Genomic DNA, 15,575 nt, shown 5'->3' with positions numbered 1-15,575 from the left:
GAAAAGTCTATTGCTTTGCCATTAAAAATGCTTCTGTACATTATTTTAAATCAGTTGTCCATGTGTGTTTTATACTTATTTTTCTTCTGATTCTCTATCCCACTGATTGTATTGTTTCTTGACATCAATATCTCATTGTCTAAATTACTGTAGCTTTATAAATCTTGAAGTCAGACAGATCTCCAACTTTGTTCTTTGTCAAGGCTATTTTGACTCATCTAGGTCCTTTGTATTTCCACATGAATTTTGGAATCATGTCAATTCTACAAAAAACTTTAATGGGATTTTGATCCGTACAGTCTATACATTACTTTAGGGACAACTGACATCTTCACAATATTAAGTTTACTGATCCATGAAGATGGTTCATCTTATCATTTACTTAGATCTATTGAATTTCTCTTGACTATGTTTTGAAGTTTCCAGTGTATGGATTTTTCACATCTCTTGTCAGATTTATCCCTAAGTATTTCATATTTATTTAACATTACTTTGGCATTCCTTAGTTTTAAATTTTAATTTCCAGATGTTCATTGCTGTTATATAGAAGCAAACTGATTTCCATATATTAACCTTGTATTCTGAAACTTACTTAACTCACTTCCTTGTTCTAGTAGCTGAATCATGTCATCTTGTGAAAAATGACAGTTTGATTCCTCCTTTCTAATTGGATGTCTCTTTTATCTGCCTGAATACACTAGAATCCTTAGATTAACGATGAAAAGAAGTGGTGAGAGTGGATATCCGTATCTTGGTCCTGATCTTAGGAGGAAAGCATTCAGCCTTTCATTACTATGTATGATATCAGCTGTTGATTTTCCTTAGATGTTCTTTACCAGGTTGAAGACATTAATTTGCATTCCTAGTTTGCTGAGACTTTTTAATCAGGAATGAGTGCTGGATTCTGTCAAATGTTTTCTCTGTATCTACAGAGATGATCACACGACTTGATTTTTAGTTAGTTGAAATCAACCCTGAATAATCATTGGAAGGACTGATCCTGCAGCTGAAGTTCCGATACTCTGGCCACCTGATGCAACAAGCTGACTCACTGGAAAAGACCTTGATGCTGGGAAAGACTGAGAGCAAGAGGAGAAGGGGACGACAGAGGATGAGATGGTTGGATGGCATCACGGACTCAATGAGTTTGAGCAAATTCAGGGAGATAGTGAAGGACAGGGAAACCCTGGCATGCTGCAGTTCATGGGGTCGCAAAGAATCAGACATGACTTAGCGACTGAATAACAACAAACAAATGTGGTAAATTACAGGGATTGTTTAGTGTAACCTGTATTCCTAAGATAAGCCCTAAGTGATCAAGATATGTTACTCTTTTACACACTGCTAGATTCTACTTGCTAAACTTTAGCTTATAATTTTAATATTTACATTTATGAATGATACTGGATTGTCATTTCCTTTGCCTGGTTTTGGTATCAAGATAATAATGATTGCTTTAGGTGTTTGTGTTGGGGGGAAGGTGTGTAATTAAAGTCCCTGTTACTCCATCTTAGCCAGAAGTGCGTGCATGTGTGTGTGCGCTAAGTCACTCAGTCGTGTGTCTCTTTGCAACCCCATAGACTGTAGCCAGTCAGGCTCCTCTGTCCAAGGTATTCTCCAGGCAAGAACACTGGAGTGGGTTGTCATGCCCTCCTCCAGGGGATCTTCCCAACCCAGGGATCAAACCCATATCTCATATGTCTCCTATATTGGCAGGCGGATTCTTTACCACTAGCACCACCTGGGAAGCCTAGAATTTTTTTTTATATTTATTAGGTCATTATCTCATCCACTCCTTTCTAATCTAGAAAGCATATACCAACAACATCATTTTATATATAGGGAAAATAGAGAAAGGGGGAAAACTGAGGCTCATAAGGTTCTAACAGTTCTAACCCAGAACTAAGATTTGAATCCACACATATGAAACCATTCTTTAAACATCCTACTCTACTATACTATTTTAGTAGTACTCAAAAAGATTCTGTTTAAGAACAGATTAATTTATTTTTCATTTAAAAAAAGCATTATATCTCTAAAAACCCAGGTAAGTCTGGTCTGAAGCCCATGTCTCAATCACTATGATATTTGTTAAGTGTATGAATGACATTATACACTGAGTCAGGATATATACATAAATTATTAACTATTCAGGATATTGAAAACATTAGTTAAGGAAAAGATAAAACTAGGAACAAAGAGTCTTATAAAGATACTTTCAGTTCAGTTCAGTCACATCCGACTCTTTGCAACCCCATGAATCACAGCACGCCAGGCCTCCCTGTCCATCACCAACTCCCGGAGTTCACTCAAACTCATGTCTATCGAGTCGGTGATGCCATCCAGCCATCTCATTCTCGGTCGTCCCCTTCTCCTCCTGCCCCCAATCCCTCCCAGCATCAGAGTCTTTTCCAGTGAGTCAACTCGTCACATGAGGTGGCCAAAGTATTGCAGTTTCAGCTTTAGGATCAGTCCTTCCAATGAACACCCAGGATCGATCTCCCTTAGAATGGACTGGTTGGATCTCCTTGCAGTCCAAGGGACTCTCAAGAGTCTTCTCCAACATCACAGTTCAAAAGCATCAATTCTTCGGCACTCAGCTTTCTTCACAGTCCAACTCTCACATCCATACATGACTACTGGAAAAACCATAGCCTTGACTAGACAGACCTTTGTTAGCAAAGTAATGTCTCTGCTTGTTAATATACTATTTAGGTTGGTCATAACTTTCCTTCCAAGGAGTATGTGTCTTTTAATTTCATGGCTGCAGTCAGCATCCACAGTGATTTTGGAGCCCAAGAAAATAAAGTCTGACACTGTTTCCACTGTTTCCCATCTATTTCCCATCAACTGATGGGACCAGATGCCATGATCTTTGTTTTTCTGAATGTTGAGCTTCAACATTCATTTCACTCTCCTCTTTCACTTTCATCAAGAGGCTTTTGAGTTCCTCTTCAATTTCTGCCATAAGGGTGGTGTCATCTGCATATCTGACGTTATTGATATTTCTCCCGGCAATCTTGACTCCGGCTTGTGCTTCTTCCAGCCCAGCGTTCCTCATGATGTACTCTGCATATAAGTTAAATAAGCAAGGTGACAATATAGAACCTTGACATACTCCTTTTCCTATTTGGAACCAGTCTGTTGTTCCAGGTCCAGTTCTAACTGTTGCTTCCAGACCTGCATACAGGTTTCTCAAGAGGCAGGTCAGGTGGTCTGGGATTCCCATCTCTTTCAGAATGTTCCACAGTTTATTGTGATCCACACAGTCAAAGGCTTTGGCATAGTCGATGAAGCAGAAATAGATGTTTTTCTGGAACTCTCTTGCTTTCTCCATGATCCAGCAGATGTTGGCAATTTGATCTCTGGTGCCTCTGCCTTTTCTAAAACCTTCTTGAACATCTGGAAGTTCATGGTTCACATATTGCTGAAGCCTGGCTTGGAGAATTTTGAGCATGACTTTACTAGCATGTGAGATGAGTGCAATTGTGCGGTAGTTTGAGCATTCTTTGGCATTCCCTTTCTTTGGGACTGGGATGAAGACTGACCTTTTCCAGTCCTGTGGCCACTGCTGAGTTTTCCACATTTGCTGGCATACTGAGTGCAGCACTTTCACAGCATCATCTTTCAGGATTTACAACAGCTCAACTGGAATTCCATCACCTCCACTAGCTTTGTCCATAGTGATGCTTTCTAAGGCCCACTTGACTTCACATTCCAAGATGTCTGGCTCTGGGTCAGTGATCACACCATCATGATTATCTTGGTTGTGAAGATCTTTTTTGTACAGTTATTCTGTGTATTCTTGCCACCTCTTCTTAATATCTTCTGCTTCTTTTAGGTCCATACCATTTCTGTCCTTTATCGAGCCCATCTTTGCATAAAATGTTCCCTTGATATCTCTAATTTTCTTGAAGAGATCTCTTGTTTTTCCCTATTCTATTGTTTTCCTCTATTTCTTTGCATTGATCACTGAGGAAGGCTTTCTTATCTCTCCTTGCTATTCTTTGGAACTCTGCATTCAGATGCTTATATCTTTCCTTTTCTCCTTTGCTTTTCGCTTCTCTTCTTTTCACAGCTATTTGTAAGGCCTCCTCAGACAGCCATTTTGCTTTTTTGCATTTCTTTTCCATGGGGATGGTCTTGGTCCCTGTCTCCTGTACAATGTCACAAACCTCCGTCCAGAGTTCATCAGGCACTCTATCAGATCTAGTCCCTTAAATCTATTTCTCACTTCCACTGTATAATCATAAGGGATTTGATTTAGGTCATATCTGAATGGTCTAGTGGTTTTCCCTACTTTCTTCAATTTCAGTCTGAATTTGGCAATAAGGAGTTCATGATCTGAGCCACAGGCAGCTCCTGGTCTTTTTTTGCTAACTGTATAGAGCTTCTCCATCTTTGGCTGCAAAGAATATAATCAATCTGATGTCGGTGTTGACCATCTGGTGATGTCCATGTGTAGAGTCTTCTCTTGTGTTGTTGGAAGAGGGTGTTTGCTATGACCAGTGTGTTCTCTTGGTAAAACTCTATTAGCCTTTGCCCTGCTTCATTCCTGCTCCAAGGCCAAATTTGCCTGTTACTCCAGGTGTTTCTTGACTTCCTACTTTTTCATTCCAGTCCCCTATAATGAAAAGGATATCTTTTTGGGGTGTTAGTTCTAAAAGGTCTTGTAGGTCTTCATAGAACCATTCAACTTCAGCTTCTTCAGCGTTACTGGTTGGGGCACAGGCTTGGATTACTGTAATATTGAATGGTTTGCCTTGGAAACGAACAGAAATCATTCTGTCGTTTTTAAGACTGCATCCAAGTACTGCATTTTGGACTCTTTTGTTGACCATGATGGCTACTCCATTTCTTCTAAGGGTTTCCTGCCCACAGTAGTAGATCATCTGAGTTAAATTCACCCATTCCAGTCCATTTTAATTCACTGATTCCTAGAATGTCTATGTTCACTCTTGCCATCTCCTGTTTGACCACTTCCAACTTGCCTTGATTCATGGACCTAACATTCCAGGTTCCTAGGCAATATTGCTCTTTATAGCATCGGACTTTGCTTCTATCACCAGTCACATCCACAGCTGGGTATTGGTTTTGCTTTGGCTCCATCCCTTCATTCTTCCTGGAGTTATTTCTCCACTGATCTCCAGTAGCATACTGGGCACCTACCGACCTGGGGAATTCCTCATTCAGTATCCTATCATTTTGCCTTTACATACTGTTCATGGGGTTCTCAAGGCAAGTATACTGAAGTGGTTTGCCATTCCCTTCTTCAGTGGACCACATTCTGTCAGACCTCTCCACCATGACCCGCCCATCTTGGGTGGCCCCACACGGCATGGCTTAGCTTCAATGAGTTAGACAGGGCTGTGGTCCATGTGATCAGATCGACTAGTTTTCTGTGTTTATGATTTCAGTGTGTCTGCCCTCTGATGCCTCCTCGCAATACCTACCATCTTATCTGGGTTTCTCTTACCTTGGTCGTGGGATATCTCTTCATAGCTGCTCCAGCAAAGCGCAGCCCTGCACCTTACCCCAAAAGTCCAACCAAAAGAGTAACAATAGCCGATAGATACCATTCTAAAGTTTTTAGTTAATCTTCAAAACCATACTATGAAATAGATATTACTATATAAATTTTATAGATTAGGAAGTTTGAGATACAACACCATTAAGAAACTTGTTTAGGAGGGGCAATATAGGAGTAAGGGGTTAAAGAGATATAAATTACTATGTATAAAATAAGCTACAAGGATATATTGTATAACATGGGAAATATAGACAATATTTTATAAAAATATAAATGGAGTATAACCTCTAAAATGTGTGAATCACTATATTGGACACCTGTGACAAATAATATTGTATATCAACCACACTTCAATTTTAAAAAATTGAAAAACAGAAAAGAAATTTGTCCAAGTAACAGAACAGGTAGTCAAGCCTACGTCTCTACAGCTCCAGAATATGATCTTAAAATCTGTATTTGATTTTCTGCTTGTGTTTCACATTACAATGTTGTCATCCCTGAGAAAGAAGATGCACAGCCAAGGGCCTTTCAGGAACAAGAACACTCCAACATCAGATTCCAGTAGAGCCAGTGCCAAATGAATCAGAGCTAAGCTTTGCTGACAATGGAGGTGATAACGGGTTTCCCAGTCCCTGACTGGAATAAACTTGTTTTGCTCCCTTTCTGCAGCAAGTTTTCCTTCCATAAAATTAGCGAAGGGCCCTTTATATATTTCTGATGATCTGCAATACGCTCAGCTTATGAGCTTGGACTTTTAGCCGTTGGTTTTAGTGTAGAATTGCTCTCAGGAGTAGCATGGGAGGAGGAATAACAGCTCTTCAAGTAATTCCAGTTATGAGGCAAGATGGTATAAGGCTAAAGAGCCTGGACTCTTGAGACTCCTGAGGTTCAAATACCTAGTATGCCTCATACTAGCTGTGAGACATTAGAAAAATTACTTAATCTCTTTGGGCTTCCATCCCTGCACCTATAAGAGATGTTAATTCACCTCTCAAAGGGTTCAGTATTAAAAGAACATATGAAAAGTGTTTAGAATAGTGCCTGGTACTTAGTTAACCGGTATGTAAGAAATCTGTAGTATTAAAAAATACAGGCAAAAACTATATGTTTTAAAACACAGTCCTCTACAAATCTGACTTATCTATATGAATGTCTCAAAAATGACTTTGGAAATTAATTTCCAGCATCTTCTGTAAGTGGGCAAACAGTTTTTAAAACAGAAGTAGGGATAATCAGAAACAATTTATTAAAATCAAATCACTCAATTTTCTTAAGGTAGTATTAAATATTTACTACAGACTCAGCATTATGCAATATCCTATAAGGTATATATAAGATCTAGACCCAACCCCCAAAATGCTTAAAATATTAGACAGCAAAAATAACACAGAATTGACAAATAAAGCAAAGTACAAAAAATGTCAGAGAGTGGCATGTAACTCTAGAAAAGGACTTCTACAGCACCATTAGAATGTAGGAATTCAACCCACAAAAAAAGTATGTATGAATTTAGTGCCACTCCTAATGCTAGTGACAAGGACAAGTACAAAGGACTGGTATGTTATAAATTATTAATGAATCACTTCCATAAAAAAGGAAAGGGTTACTGAATAATATTCACTATAACTTACTGTTGCTATTTTGGTCTCCAGAAAGTTCTCCCTTTCTTCATCTACCTTAATTTCAAGTCCAGTTTTAAATAATTCAAGCATTTTGGGGATGTCCCGGCCAACGGACTCTGGTTAGAAAAACAAGAAATCCAAAGTTATCACTATATCTAAACAAGTAGCAAAAATTACTAAACAAGAGAAATATCCAATCCAGTTAAGATATAAGAAGTGATTAGTGGCAAACAGACTTTAGGGTGGCCCATATCCTGGTGTTCATGCCCTTGTGTGATACCCTCCCACTGAGTGTGGATGAGACCTGCAACATGCTTCTAAGCAAGAGATACGATGATTATGCATAACTGATTACATGACATAAAAATGCAACGCTTATCTTGAAGGAGTCTCTCTCCCTACTGGCTTTGAAGAAGCAAGATACAATGTTGTCAGGGGGCATATGGAGGAGCCATGAGCCAAGAAACTGAGACCCTCAGTCCAGAAACCTGAAAGGAACTGGATTCTGCCAAAATGCCACATGAATCTGGAAGCGAACCTTCCTCGGTCAAACCTCAGACAAAACCATGGCTCCAGTTGATACCCTGACTGGAGCTTTGAGACACTGAAGCAGAAAACGTAGCTTAGCTGTACACATATTCCTGATACACAGAAGCTGAGATAGTAAATGTGCATTGTTTTAAGGCACTAAATCTGTGATATTATTGTTCCACAGCAATAAACAATAAATAAGTGTATACAATGATGATGCTTATCAAACTTTAGAAACACTGATGACAAATTAAAACCTATAGAATAACACATGATAAAAGCTGAAACAGGGGAGTACTGAAATCTTTGAAGAACATTTTACTTACCTTTACATGAAATTCATCTGACCTGCCTGACCATAAGGAAGGAACTAGAAAAGCATCAAGAGCTAGCAGTAGAAATATCTCAGTGAGTGATACAATCTGGAGGCAGCTCATTACTACACCAATGGTTACAGAACTTGGCATGAAGAAAGAGATAAAAATTGAAACTTTACTGGATTCTAATGCCACTTTGTCCTCCATTAGGGTAGAGAAAAAGATGCAGTTGAATAAACAAAAGAGAAAAAAGGAATCAAGGTAAAAACCCAGAATTTTCGAAGGGTCATGCAGGAGACTCCAAACATACATTATACCCTCCTAACCTTTAATCTGGAGAAGGCAATGGCAAGCCACTCCAGTACTCTTGCCTAGAAAATCCCATGGATGGAGGAGCCTGGTAGGCTGCAGTCCATGGGGTCGCTAAGGGTCGGACACGACTGAGCGACTTCGCTTTCACTTTTCACTTTCACACATTGGAGAAGGAAATGGCAACCCACTCCAGTGTTCTTGCCTGGAGAATCCCAGGGACGGGGGAGCCTGGTGGGCTTCCGTCTATGGGGTCACGCAGAGTCGGACATGACTGAAGTGACTCAGCAGCAGCAGCAGCAACCTTTAATCATCAACATTTTAATTCAAATTTAACATATAAAAAAATATATATATATTTTTAGCTTTACCTTAAACTTTTTAAAATTCATTTTTTATTGCAGTTACAGTTGAATTATAGCACTGTGTTAATTACTGCTATATAGCCAAGTGATTCAGTTACATATATATACACACATTATTTTTCACATTCTTTTCCATTATGGTTTATCACACTATATACTAGGACCTTGCTGCTTATCCAGTTTATATATATTAATGCACATATGTGGAATCTAGAAAATCAGTACAGATGAACTTATTTGCAAAGCAGAAATAGAGACACGGACATAAAGAACAAATGTATGGACACCAAGGAGGGAAGGGGGATGGGGTGGGATGAACTGGGAGATTGAGATTGACATATATATATATACACACACACACACACAATGAATAGATATATATATACACACTGTTGCTGCTAAGTCGCTTCAGTCGTGTCTGACTCTGTGTGATCCCACAGACGGAAGCCCACCAGGCTCCCCTGTCCCTGGGATTCTCCAGGCAAGAACTCTGGAGTGGGTTGCCATTTCCTTCTCCAATGCATGAAAGCAAAAAGTGAAAGTGAAGTCGCTCAGTTGTGTCTGACTCTTAGCGACCCCATGGACTGCAGCCCACCAGGCTCCTCCGCCCATGGGATTTCCCAGGCAAGAACACTGGGGTGGGGTGCCATTGCCTTCTCCATATATATATACACTGCTGCTGCTGCTGCTGCTAAGTCGCTTCAGTCGTTTCCGACTCTGTGCGACCCCACAGACGGCAGCCCACTAGGTTCCACTGTCCCTGGGATTCTCCAGGCAAGAACACTGGAGTGGGTTGCCATTTCCTTCTCCAATGTGTGAAAGTGAAAAGTGAAAGTGAAGTTGCTCAGTCATGTCCGACTCATAGCGATCCCATGGACTGCAGCCTACCAGGCTCCTCCATCCATGGGATTTTCTAGGCAAGAGTACTGGAGTGGCTTGCCATACACTACTATGTATAAAATAGACAACTGATGAGAACCTACTGTTTAGCATACACAGGTAACTCTACTCTATGCTCTGTGGTGACCTAGGTAAGAATGAAATCCAAAAAAGAGGAGTTATACGTTAAAAAAAAAAAATTACCTGCTGACTGACCGGAATCTATACCTACAACTCTGCTTTCCTTCCTGTCATATGTATGAACTGTCTGCATTCTTATGAAGGCCAACGCTCTTCATCCCATACCTCCTCACCGATACAGTGACACCACCCCTCCCTCTCTCTACACTGTCAGCTTCCCCTGATTTCCCAGATCAGCAGCAGCAGCTGACAAACTTGCTATAAAATGTTCCATCTTAAAACAAAATACTGCCTTTCAATAACCATCTAATACTTTCTAAAGAACGCTAAGTTTTCCAAAAAAGTTGCCCATCCTTTCTGTCTTGGCTTCCTTTCCTTCCATTTTCTCTCAGACCTACCTCCATCAAGTCATATCCCTAATACTCCACTGAGAATAATCCTGTGTTCCTCTGACTTGCCCCGTCAACAGTAGTTCACAGAATATGTCTTTCCTCTTCCTACTGTATCATGGCTTGTTCCATGAAACTCTATCCTCACTGGCTATTCATGCCATTCCTGTTGGCTGAGCTACCCTTACTTGGCCAATTTCTAAAAGGTGGACTACCCGAGGGGTTCAGTCATATGACCTCTCTTTTTCTAACCATAGACACTCTTTAAGTGATCTCTTTAAACATTTAAAACATACTGCTTTAAACATTTACCCACTGGTAACTGCAATACTTTGGCCACCTCATGCGGCGAGTTGACTCACTGGAAAAGACTCTGATGCTGGGAAAGGTTGGGGGCGGGAGGAGAAGGGGACGACAGAGAATGAGATGGCCGGATGGCATCACCGACTCTGTGGACATGAGTTTGAGTGTACTCCGGGAGTTGGTGAGGGACAGGGAGGCCTGGCGTGCTGTGATTCATGGGGTCGCGGAGAGACACGACTGAGCGACTGAACTGAACTGAACTGAACTGCCAAATTTACGTTTCTGGCACAAGTTCTCTCAGGCTCTCCAACCACCTACTTAGTATCTCCACCCAAAGGCAGGTAGGTAATTAATACGGAGTACAACATGAAAAATGTTTGCTGAAAGAATGAACAAATTAATGACTTCATAATTTTGAGTCTGATATCACAGTGCTGTTGTAATGATAATGAAGTGGGAAAGACAGGGCTTAAGAAGGAAGAGTTCCGTATTTTTGGCTCAGAGGTTAAAGCGTCTGCCTCCAATGCGGGAGACCCGGGTTCGATCCCTGGGTCGGGAAGATCCCCTGGATAAGGAAATGGTAACCCACTCCAGTATTCTTGCCTGGAGAATCCCATGGACGGAGAATCCCATGGACGGAGAAGCCTGGTAGGCTACAGTCCACGGGGTCGCATAGAGTCGGACACGACTGAGCGACGGAACGGAACGGAACGAACGGAAAGTGAAGGTGTTGATGGACTACTGAATATGTAGAAATAAGAAACTGGAAAAAAGTGACAGACCAGGGATAATGATGTATTAATATATTTTAGTTTTTTAAACCAGTTTCATCCTAAAACAATCACAAATAAAACCTTCTTCCTTTGAACTCACATAATTTTTTCCTCTGTCTCCTTTTTTAACCAAAACATGTTGATGTGAATTTGCATTTCCCTAATAACCAACATTATTGGTTGGAGAATGAGCTGGTTGGATGGCATCCTCGACTCACTGCACCTGAGTATGGGCAAACTCTGGGAGATAGAGAAGAACAGGGAAGCCTAGCAAAGAGATTCCTCGAATTTCTTTCAGTTTCTGATTTCTGACTTAACTGTTATGACCAGAAATCACACTCTGTACGATTGCAAGCCTTTTAAATTTATTAAAACTTGTGTTAAAACATTCAGGTCTAACCTGAATGTTCCACGTACTCTTGAAAAGTGTACAACAAACACTTTTTAAGTGAGGTATTATACACCTAGCAATAAGGTCAAGTTGGTTGACAGTATTGTTCAAATCTTTTATGTACTTCCTGATTTTCTATATATATATTCTATCAGTTAAGATATATCAGTTCTATCAGTTAAGAGAAGAATATTAAAATCTCCAACTGTACTTGTTTAGCTTATTTCTCTTTTCAGTTCTGTCAGTTTGTGCTTCATGTATTTTGTGGCTCTCTCTGTAGCTGAGCATGTCCTCTTATTGTTACAGAACATCCATCTTTTTCTCTAGTAAACTCCCTGTCTTAAAAGTTCATTTTGTCTGGTACTAAAATAGCCAACTCAGTTCTCTGATGGTTAATGTTTTCATGGTTTATTTTTACTCTTCATTTTCCTTTCAGCCTCTTTGTGTCTATGAATATGAACTGTGTCTCCTGTAGACAGAATATAATTGGATTGTTTTTTCCTCGTCTTAGAATTTCTGCCTCTTGGTTGAAGTGTTTATTCAATTTCCAATTAACCTGACTAATGATGTGGCTGGATTTAGGTCTTTGATACACATCTTCTATTTGTCTCAACTCATTTGTTTCTCTGTTCTATGCTGCTTTCTTTTGTTTTCAACAAAAAACTTTAGTAGATCATTTTTACTCCTTTATTTAGTTTTAAGCTGTATCTCCTTTTGTGTATGTTTTCAGTCGTTCTAGAGACTACAATGTGCACACTCATTTATCACAGCCTACTTCACCTTAACACTCGCTCCCAGGAAACAACAGCTTTGTGCCCACCTCCATCCTTCCTCTCTCATTTCATCACGATGTTACTGTCACGTCCAAACCCGCTGCATCTCTGTATCTACCTTTAAATTCACACTCACTGGCCTGCTCAAGGAGGAAATCAGGGCCTCAGTCAAGGCTCCTCTCTCTCCCTGACCTTCCACGCCTAACCAGTAACCCCTGTTAATTTCACCTCCTCAGCACCCCACGACAGCCCTCCTCTTCTCCGTCTCACTGTCACTGCTCAGAGTCCGCCTTTACTCCTCCCCCAGCCGCTGCATTGGCTACCTCACTGGTCTCTGTTCTTAACGTTTCATTATCCTCACATCGCTTACAAAGCTCCCATATAGAGTCATTCTAACAAGCAAATCATATTTCATTCCTCTGAGCAACAGATTTCAACGGCACCTACCTTCACAGAGGATAAAATCTCATCTCCATAGTATGGCACACAAAGTCCTCCATGATCTGGCCCACTGCTCATCACTGCTAACCCCACTGCCCGATCTGATAGCACGTTACGTAACTACCGATAGAAAGTTAGTTATAATTTTCTGAACACAACCGGCTGACTCACACTTTTGTGCATTAGAACAGGGAATGTTCTCCCCATGAATGCCAGGAAAGAAAATGCCTATATAAGGTTAAACTCTCAACTTCACTGCTACCTTCTTCACATAATCTGATTCTTCAAGGTGTTCCTCATTCCTCTAAGCACTTTGCACACTTTCCACTAGTACACTTCCTGCATCTTAGAGCAGCAGTTTGTTACCATCTCTCACCTGTCAATTTTCACCTCCTTAAAGATGGGAACTATCTGTTCATCTTTTAATCTTCAGCACTAAGTGTACTGCCTGGCACGCAGTAGACACCCAATAAATATCTGCTGATCCAATAAATGAGTTATAAAGGTAGAAATGATATATGAAGCCATGAAAAAGAATGAGTTCTAAAATAATTAGGAACAAATATTTTTAAAAAAGAAAAAAGTAATTATGGAACATGCATAGCCACTTTAGGAATTGTAGGGAGGCAACAGTAACAGAGGGTCATATGCATCACGTACTTAGCCTGTGCTAAGCTCTTGCACATTATAATAAAAACACCACGGGGACGTTATCATGAAACCCATTCTGGAGATGAAAAACAAAGGCACAAAAATGTTCAAAAATTTGTTCAAAGTCACAGTGAGAGATAAAGCCAAGACAGAAAGAGGTCTATGCTAGCCACTCTTTAATTCTGCTTTTCAATATAGCCCAAGGTTAAATCTTTCCCACTATTCTTAGGTCTTTGAGATTATGTAGTTAGCCTCCTCTTTCTCTATTTTCTTTTTTCTCTGTGCTTTTACATTTGTCTACTTTTCTCCTCTTTCTTTTCCTTTCTCTTCTCCTGCTGCTGCTGCTGCTAAGTCGCTTCAGTCGTGTCCGACTCTGTGTGACCCCACAGACGGAAGCCCACCAGGCTCCCCCGTCCCTGGGATTTTCCAGGCAAGAACACTGGAGTGGGTTGCCATTTCCTTCTCCAATGCATGAAAGTGGAATGTGAAAGTGAAGTCTCTCAGTCGTGTCCGACTCTCCGCGACCCCATGGACCGCAGCCTACAAGGCTCCTCTGTCCATGGGGTTTTCCAGGCAAGAGTACTGGAGTGGGGTGCCATTGCCTTCTCCTAATTCTATTTAATTTTCATAATGAACATAATCGATACTAACATACAGGTATTTCACACTAACCTTCTCTCTTCTTCACCAGGGAATATGACAGGGATAAAGAAAGTAGAATGTAAGAAGGCAGGGAAGACAAAGGAGGAGTAGTTAGGGAAAAAAAAGTGTTAAGATTGTACAGTGTAAAAATAAGTTTCATGAAAAAGAGAAAATTAAAAACAGACCTTTAAATGTGACAAAAGAAAGAACAGACATTAGTAGTGAGAGCAACATTTGAGCTGAGTTATGAGAGAAAAGTATGTAAGGAAGAATAACAATTGGAAAGGAAATGGAGACAGCCAACCACTAAAGAGACCTGCCTGAGAAACTTGGTATGAGACAACAGAAAGAAGTAAGATCACTGCTTTAAAGGACAGTGGAAACAAATAAAGGTTTTGAGGTATATGCTTTGTTTTGGTTTATTTCTTTAACTAGAGAAATCTGAGTTAGTTAAATTAAAAATAAATGCTCAGTAAGTCAGCTTGTCTAGTGCAGAAAACGAAACTATTCACTCTGTACCAGTCAGGACTTCCTCTTGTTCATAGCCATCACATTCAAAGCTTGACACATATGATATGTTTGTTGAGTACCTACTATGTTGAATACCAGGTGCTATTCTAGGTCACGGGACTATGCTAGTGGACAAAACCAAAAATGCCCTTATGCTAATGGAAGAAATTGAACACACACCCACAGATTAAAAATGTAAGATGCCAAGATTGATAAGCCTTAAAAGAAAGAAGGTAAAAACACAATAATGAGAAATCTAGTGGTAATGGGAAGTGGAGATTAATATTTAAATAGGATTGTCACAGAAGGTCTCTCCATCTAGGTGATACTTGAATAAGAATGTGAGCCAGACAAATTAGTAAAAAGCATTACAGACAGATGGGACAACGAATCCAAAGACCTGAGAAGGGAGAAAACTTGGTGTGTATGAGGAACGGCAAGGAAGCAACTATGGCTGGAGTAAGAGAAATAAAGAAGACCAACAGAACCAGTTGTAATATATCACTAATTCATCTATAGCAGTAATAATCATACATAATCGTCACTGGAATCTTTCACACATAAATAGTTTTTAAATTATTAGTACATGAGAGAGGCAAATTTAGAAAAATTTCAAATTCGTTACCCTGCAAAAATTCCATTTGCTTTATCATTTTTCTTTGTATGACCAAAGAATTCTAATTGTTTCAATAACGCAAGCAATACTTAAGTACAGCATGTTGATCTATGAGTTAAAAATAACTGACATTAGATTTCAATCATTTTACATCCATTACTCTCAAATACGATACAAAAGCAACTTCCTTACAGAAAGCAGTGTCCTACTCAGTAGATATGAATACTCTACAGACAAGCCTGCTGGAATATCCTTTTGACAAGACTCCAGCTGCAACACTGATGTTCAGTTCAAAGAGCTTATGTGTTAAGAGGAAAACACAGTAATGGGTCCAATTTCCTAATCATGTCCCTTACCTGCCAACAACTGAGTATGCTTTATAAGTCAAGGTA

General features: G+C 40.0%; 1 protein-coding gene across 2 annotated transcripts in view; it reads right to left on the bottom strand.

Moving 5' to 3' along the window:
• Positions 1 to 15,575, bottom strand: part of MRPL1 (mitochondrial ribosomal protein L1) — a 73,531-nt gene that overhangs the window by 22,992 nt on the left and 34,964 nt on the right. For both annotated transcript variants that reach the window (XM_055434344.2, XM_088836414.1), the window contains one exon: positions 7,162 to 7,268. In XM_055434344.2, the coding sequence (XP_055290319.1) occupies positions 7,162 to 7,268 (107 nt within the window). The remainder of the gene's footprint in view (positions 1 to 7,161; positions 7,269 to 15,575) is intronic.

Source organism: Moschus berezovskii, chromosome 5 (assembly GCF_049115385.1).
Source record: "Moschus berezovskii isolate FMDL1 chromosome 5, NW_MosBer_1.0, whole genome shotgun sequence".
In the NCBI taxonomy this organism is placed as follows: domain Eukaryota; kingdom Metazoa; phylum Chordata; class Mammalia; order Artiodactyla; family Moschidae; genus Moschus; species Moschus berezovskii.
The sequence above is the reverse complement of the archived record's forward strand: the minus strand, read 5'-3'. Positions and strand labels throughout refer to the sequence as shown.